Source organism: Squalius cephalus, assembly GCF_949319135.1.
Source record: "Squalius cephalus genome assembly, chromosome: 22".
NCBI lineage: Eukaryota > Metazoa > Chordata > Actinopteri > Cypriniformes > Leuciscidae > Squalius > Squalius cephalus.
Window position 1 is genome coordinate 21,140,981 of NC_137143.1, and position 8,301 is coordinate 21,149,281.

Here is an 8,301-nt window from a genome sequence, read left to right on the forward strand (position 1 = left end):
GTCACTGGCGTAACTCGTAGTGACCACGAAAGGGAACCTGAGTAGGGAACAGAGACGTTATGTCTCTCTGCCACTTCCACTGTACCGCTGGAACGCCTGAGTTCAGTCTCGGCTCCTCAGCGAAGACATATCTGCATGTTGCCGCCGTACTTCCTTATATACCCACGAGGTGGGGCGGAGTTACGCTATGCAAATTCCGCAGACCCATGGCATTTCATTGCCATTGGCTCATTTTCTAATATCGAAGGTGATAGGCTTTCTAAGCGAAACCCCATTTGTCGTCACTGACGTACCGTCTCCATTCCCTACTCAGGGAATGAGGATTACATACGTAACCGAGACGTTCCTTTTAAATTCACATTGTTACTCTAACAAAACTAGGATTGTTTGGAAGCTATAATTCACACACAAAAAGTACTAATTCAAGAGTGTTTGAAACCAATAATTTATGTAGCTGGACATTTGAGGCAAAACCCTAGAGACGTCCTGGTCTCCCTACATGCAGACATAAAAGAACAGATAAATTATTGAAAATACTTTGTCACTGGTAATAAACAAAAAATAAAAAAGAAAGAAAGAAAGAAAAGAAATTCTAATCCATTCCTCCAGCCCTAAATATTTTAAATGCAATTCTTGTGGTTATGTGAAATCTGAAATCTGTCATAAAAGGTATTAAACAGTGTAGCAATAAAGCTAGAGAAGTTTATTGATGTGAGATTTTGGTGGCCAGACCTTCATTACACACAAGAAATGAAAAACATTCCAGCAAGTTTTATTTAATTCGATAATGAAGCCATTGTAAGTGTTGACACACTGAAGCCATTACCTATGGCTTATAGTTGGTTAAAAGCTTTCATTAAAATGTCTTAATATCGGCTGCAACGCATTCTCATCCTAGGGCGTCATATACTGACGCTTTTGACATTTCGTCTACATCGAACGCACATGGCACCCTTTAGCGTCAATATGAGACGCAGATAGATATGGGCCAGAAGGCGCCTCCTAGCGGTCTAACCCTAACCCTACACCAGATCTAAACCTACCCATAACCGAACAAAGCTCTGTGCGTGTCATATTGACGCTAAAGGGTGCCATGTGCGTTCGATGTAGACGAAATGTCAAAAGCGTCAGTATATGACGCCCTAGGATGAGCCGATATTAAGACATTTTAATGAAAGCTTTTAACATTTGGTATACCTCTCCGGTCGATTGTTTATACTGTATGTTTTACAACTTAATTCGAGACATTGGCTTATTAGCAATGCATCGATGACCATAGAGTTAACTTCTTTGTGCAAAGCTGTTGTTTTGCTCAAAATATCAGAACTGGATTTAACCATTTGCATGGTTTATATTGAGAATAAAATAGAGCCACAATGAAGAAAACAAAATTGGAGGAAAAAAGGTTTGGGGACAAACCAACTTAAGGCTGTTTTTTTGTTAGTTTTTTTTGTCTACAACACAGATCTTGCATGTGCTGGGGAGATTTGTGGAAACAGAGCGCTGTTATTTAACCAAACCACCAAACTTCACACGCCAAACCTCTGTGGATGTGCCAAAATGATTGGAATCCTCCTTGCATTGAGTAATGTTTCGCAACAGTCAATCCCTTTTAACTGTTTGTGGGAAAACACTTTTTGTTATTAAAGTTTTATTATGTGACAATGTCAGTTTTGTATAAAGAAAAAAGGTTTGGTTTTGAAATAATTTATTAAAAACAATCTGTCTTATCTTGGACTAATAACATGATGATGTGCCTGCAGCTGAGTACCAATGAAGTGGACAGAACATTCAGTATTAGTCGGGTGTGAGCAATGCAATGGCATTTCTTTGTTGCACTGCTACTAAAGATAAACCCCCCCTTCAATACGAACTGTATTTATTTCAATCCCTAACCAGAACCACATGCAAGCGGTGTGTTTATAAATGTCTGTAGCAACGCTTCTATGACACAAAGTTTGTAACATACTGTAACAATATTCACAAAGACATGCACTTTAAGTTCATTGAACTACAACTGTTGCTGCTGAATTTAAAGCAGTTTCACAAGGCTCACTTTGAAAAGAGTGCTAGAATGCAAAACTAATTTAGTAATAAATTAAATTTGAATGTGAACTCAAAATAGAAGCGTTTCTAGGAACCTGGATGTCTCCTCCTATTATTTCATTATTTAAACATCTGTGTCTTATCAGAATAGGGTGACTTTTAAAGTCCTTTTGGATTCCTTTGAGGGTTTGTGTTTATCAGATGTGTGTCAGTAAGTGTGGTTAGGGTTGTTTATTTAGGCTATCGCATACAAATGTTTTGGCCTTAAAATGAGAAGAATGATATTTAATGTGTGCTCTTGACATTGGCTCATGCACAGATGGACTATAAATAGGCACTGCATTCAAAATAACATCACAGCTTTATACAAAGTTCACATTCAAATAGGCTTACATAGTAACACATGCAGAGCCATTGATACCACGAAGTGGTGGGACAGTGTCAGTGCAAGCTGATGCAATCCACCACCATAACATTGACATTTTGATGTGCGGCATATCAAATATTACAGTTTTTCTCAATTGCGTAAACACTATAACCAGGCTTTTGAACTAAAATTTCAAAACCATAATGCCATTTATCAAAAAGCACACCCATTTCCCTAAACTATAAACACTATTCCCTGTTTTGACACATGAGTCAGATTTGTTGAACTGTCACTGCAAAACTCTACACACAAATCCCTTAATTTCTCATTGCCTAGACCATGTTGTCATTTAGAAAGCACTAGCATTCAAAATTGTTCACTCAAGTCAGCACAACTTCAGCTCAGTTAGCACACAATTACCCAAGTGGAAACACTAAGAGTCAAAATTTAACACACATCAATCAGATCCTTCAATAGATAGATAAAAGGGCCCAAATCAGTTTATTGAGTTTTGGAACAATGGATCCAGAAAGACATGAAGGAAGAGATCGAGGAGGGATAAGGAGGAGGAGGAAGAAGGGCAAGGTCAAGAAGACAAGCAGTCTCAGATGAAATTCAAGCCACTCTAGTTGCCCATGTCTTAGTCAATGGTATGATATGAGGGAGGCTGGGCTACGTAAGGCCAAATCTGAGTCGCTTTACCGTCGCCTCAAGAGCCTTCAATGGTGGCAAACAAAATTCTATCACTGAATAAGAGACAAACATTGCCAATAGTCTTTGATGAGGTTTATTTTCTTGCAAGAAAAGGCCAGCAGTCGTACAGTCACACAGAGAGGCTGCAGAGTGTGACAGTGAAGGGAGGGCATCCTTCATCCTTTATAGTCTTGACTCCTAGAATGTTATCTTTCTAGGCCAATGATGGTATTTCAACCATATGTGGAACATTCTTAGACTTGTTCATCATATTGTCTCCTTGAGTGGAGGCCCTCCTGTCACGACCAACACTCTTTACCATTCCAATACAATTCCATATTAGAATATGGTTTGTGTGTGCTCTTTTACTGTCATATGATGGTCACACACATCTTACTGTAAGTAAATATAAAAAATTTTTTAGAGGAGAGAGTAAAAAAAAAAAGAGTAAAAAAAAAAGAAAAGTAAAACAGGAAAAAAAAATGTTTTTGTGTATGTGTGTGTTTTCTGTGTATGAATAAAAATGTGCCAATGTATCCACTGGTTGTGTCTTTTGTGTTCATCATGTGAAAAGGTTTGTGATGGGGGAACCACAAGCAACATAACTTACCAGTTTTGAAAATGTTGTTTTGAATTTATTGCACCAGTGTCTTTGACTATGTTGTAGTGAGTGTGATTTTGAGGGCTTGTGTGTCCTGTCTGAGGGCAAAGTTTGTTTTTTCAGCAAGAGTGAATGGTTTTGAGTGTAGAGCTTCATTTTGACCTGAAAATAGGATGTTTGGGGAATTGGGTGAGACGTTATGGATTTGTGTTTACAGTTTTGAGAATACGAGGCATAGTTTCAAGAAATGTGTTTAAGCAATCGAGAAAAACTGTAAACCTGTAAATATGAAATATTAAAAATTGCATCAAACGTGTGGTGGTATTGGGAAATATCAAAGTTATACTTAAAAGTTGTCCTTATAACAATGTTCCGAGATGCGCTCCTGGTGAATCGTGAGATTTTTATGGTCTCCCACAGGCCCTAAATGAAAAATGATGCTTGACGGTGAAAAAGCAAGTGTCAACAGTGAAGAAAGGGGCATGTTTGTTATCGGGTTACAGCATTTGATGCCTGCACATTTAAATGAGTTATTTATTACTGTAACAGATGCACGTCTGGTTCCTTCCTGTCAGGATGTGGTGTTTTTTGTTTTTTGAAAATTCACTAAAAAGTGCGGCTGAAAATTCACTGGAAAAAAAAAAGCCTCCCATCTCTTATGCTTATTAACCATGTTTAAAATTGTATGTTTTCGTTCTGAAAATATGAACATTTGTAACTATATACGCACACCTTTTTACAGAATGTTAAAAGGACTATTAAACTGTAACATGAAAATTCCATCATCATTTACTCACCCTCATGCTGTTCCAAATCAATTTCTTCTGTGAAATACAAAAGAAGATTGTTTAGGCTATTTCTTTGTCAATAAAATGAAATGTCAATCCCAGCAGTGTTACTTTGGACCCCATTGACTTTTTATTGTATGGGCAAAAACTACTGAAACATTAATGTCATACAGATTTGGAACGACATGAGGGTGAGTAAATTATAATAATTCTCATTTCTGGGTGGGTGAGTGATTCGTTTACAAAAGCTAATCACATCTTTTACTTAGGCCTATCTATTTTAGTAAAGACAACCTTGGAGTAATTCACAGCAGACTCATCGCTTGTATCGCTGCTAACACTTTTAGTACCGTCATCACAAGTTGCTTGGCCTTTTCTGTTGATCTTCTTCCATTGGGACTCTTTAACATTCACATAGCCTATATCCATTTTTTTATTATGAAAGTTCACTGGTTCAGGTGAAGCACTCTCTGCAACATTTATGTAGTCAGAAGTCTTAGAACGGTCTTGAAGGCTTGCATACCGCTGAGAGTTACAGGAAAGATCTGCCAGCTGACACCCAAACAAAAACAAAATCCCATATTAAACAAAAATGTTACTAAAGAATTGCAACACCCTTAAAATGGCACGTGATGCATCTGGAATTCATAATGGATGGTATTCAGGTGCTTGAAGGAGAATGTTTTTCAGATGACTTACCGAGCCTTCAGGGGTCTCAGAACTAGTAGAGGATGAATTATCTCCACCTAATTGACAAGGCCAAAGTTTAGAGTGAAAGCCTCAGTGGACGAACAGTAAGATGAATTGTAAAACATGTTTTTACCGTCGCATGAAGGAGAAGAAACACTTAATGCATTATTCTGATGCAAAGCGGTTGATTCTTCCGTGTCGCTAGTTAAGTGGATAGTGTCTCTTCTAAAGCCTGAGTTAAAACAAAAATCACACACATACTAGGCTCAGTAAAGCTACATCTTTTGAATTAAAAAAAGACTTAATTATTGTTATTTACTATGATATTAAGGAATATATAAGCAATTAAACGTAGTACTGTAATGCACTCACCACTTTGCATCGTGATGACTAGTTTAAAGATAAGAATCAGGAGACTGAAAACCAAGAAAACGAGGAAGCCGATGATTCCGTACAATACCAGGCATGGAACATCCCTAAAACAATGCATAAATAAATGCTGATAACTGGAATCATCACAAGATTAAGTTGTGTATATAATATATATAATAAAATTATACAAAAACTGTTTCAAGTCATTTAGCCGATTTGTACGGCATCAACGTGTCACTTCTCACAGAAGTCAAAATACAAATAGCTACTGTACAACTCAAAGGCTAAAAGTAAAAAATAATGTGTTACATTGTAAGTCTACAAAAAAACATTTGATATGTTTGCAGAATTACCTAACTCTGTCTCCTGTGCATGAAGTGTTAGCTGAAGCTGTGCAATTTTCTGCGGGAATCAATACATTTAATTTGCATTAAAACAAACTGATACAGGTGATCAACTAGACAATGTGTGCTGATTTTGTATTATTCTATATTCAGTTTCAGATATGTTATAAAGTTATAAATTGCATATCATAGATTCATTTCAACATCATTTACATCAATATATTGCATTTTTGTTGACTCAAAATCATTCTCTGCCACATAAGAAATATTTTGTATCTTTTTTTCCATTCCAGATTATATATTTGTACACGTTTGTGCTTGCCTCTTCATCTTTTACACACACACACACACAAAAGTTTTACTTGATCACAACTTTCAGATCTTAACTGTGTAAATAACAACTGTATTATAGTGATATGGTATATAATTAAAAGAGTTTTTATTAATTTAATAATCATTTTGTATTTTGCACACTGCACATTTTCTTTAAGAATTTTACAGTCGTTATCTTACTTTATTGTTATTATTATTATTATATAATTTTATATTAAGCTAGATGCCCTACATTTCTGGTTTTAAACAATCATCCTATTGAGCATTATTAGAAAATATATCTGAAAAAAAAATAAATAAAGTTTGTGCCACGTGTCTTACCTGCCAGCATGTAGAGTGTAAAAATGAATACAGGGTGTATGATCCACATCATGACTTCAGACACTCGCACTAATTATTAAGTTTTTCAAATTGTTTTTGATAATGGTCTTTAATATTTGTATCAAAGTGCTGATCAAGTTCCCTCTCAAAAGCACAACCACGGAAACGCTCAGTGATTACCATCTAGAGTCAGTGGAAAGTTGTGGTTGAGCGTCACCAGTTTTAAATAAGGTTAAACACTGAAGATACAGCACCAAAATATCTTGCTCATTGAAAGAGATGCTTTGAATGTAAAATGTGTATTTGAAAATACAAATAAATAAATACAAATTTACAGATTATTTCTAATTTTATTATTATTGATCCTAGTATAGGTCACATACAGTAGAAAGATAGAAATTTAAGTCCAGTCTTTAAGGATGATCAAACTTTGTGCCATTTTGATGATCAGAAACAAAACTAACAGATATCATAGTGTATTTTAATAGTGAGCAGTTCACTTTGGTTGTAAGTGCAACAGTTTACCATAAATACGGAAATAATCAGAGAACCTGACCTGATGAGGTTTTAGAATCGGTTTAAGTTACAAGATATAAATAAATGTATACAGTAATTTTTTTAACAACTTCCAGATTTTGCTTGATGTGGCAACATGAAGTATTATCACAGTTTATTTGTAAAAAACAAAAACAAAACAAAAAAACATTTTAGGTTTTTGATCATCAGAGTGTGTGAAAAGGAAGTATATTACACAAAAAATACACACACAAAAATGAAATGCCTTTCAGGGGTGTAACCTAATGTATTGAACCTAGTTCATGATTCAGTCATTTTAAATAACATTTTTACCATTTATTTTAAATGTCACCAAATAAAGTCCCTTTATTCAGGTTGTTTGATAATGTTTTAATTACTAGTAAAATAGGCCCTCAAAGTTATCAATACACCTCTTTATAGTGAAGATTATGAACTATCTCACTAATCCCAGAAAGCAACATAGTGTTGTACCAGATGTGGGCCTGGATCTATGTTGCTGTATGGGATGTTCTGTCCACATATCAATCCAATAGTACATCAATCACATGTGGCAATCAGATGATTAAAGGATCACAAAGAATACATGAAAGAACAGTAAACAACTGAAAGGTCTACTGGACCTCACTTTACATGTATCTTCTGTCTAAATCCTGCAAGCATGTTCTGTTCTCTCTTCCCATAGCGGAGACCGAAGGAATTGAGGTTGTAGTATGCAACATGCTGCCTTCTTTTTGTGTAAGGCTTTTCTGGAGACAACCACCATGTGCTCCTCTGAGGACCTGCACCCATGGAGAAGGGCATTGAGAGCTTGGGAGAAGGAGATCCAGCTGTGGGACGAGGATCAGTTCTCCTGAGAACCCGGAGGGATGCTTCTTCAGGAGTTTCATCTAGAGATGGGTGTTTCATTCAGACAAGTGAAACTATGCTTTACAGTATTTACATGTCCAATACAGGCTTTTGATATATTTTATAATTTAACTTTTTTATCAAAATTATGAAGTTTTTCCATAAAATTATAAACATAACATGTGTTACTTACTACAATAGTAAATGTTGTAAGACACACAGATTTTAAAACCTCTACAATGCATCTAGAATCTTAGATGGCTATTTTCTTTTCAGTTGCATTGTCATTTGTTGCCTTAAGACTGTTTAACACATTTTAATATTTGCTATATTTTTAATATATTTATTAGAAGTTAATTCCAG

The 8,301-nt window shown here is 35.7% G+C and overlaps 1 protein-coding gene across 1 annotated transcript; it reads right to left on the reverse strand.

Moving 5' to 3' along the window:
- Positions 1-1,656: 1,656 nt before the first annotated feature.
- LOC307150469 (uncharacterized protein) lies at positions 1,657-6,751 on the reverse strand. The gene is made up of 6 exons (XM_079857743.1): positions 6,556-6,751; positions 5,911-5,959; positions 5,558-5,661; positions 5,319-5,417; positions 5,195-5,241; positions 1,657-5,047 (listed from the first exon to the last, which is right to left on the reverse strand). The coding sequence occupies exons 1-6, from the start codon at positions 6,605-6,607 to the stop codon at positions 4,757-4,759; spliced, it is 642 nt and encodes a 213-aa protein (XP_079713869.1). The 5' UTR covers positions 6,608-6,751; the 3' UTR covers positions 1,657-4,756.
- Between the last annotated feature and the right edge of the window lie 1,550 nt (positions 6,752-8,301).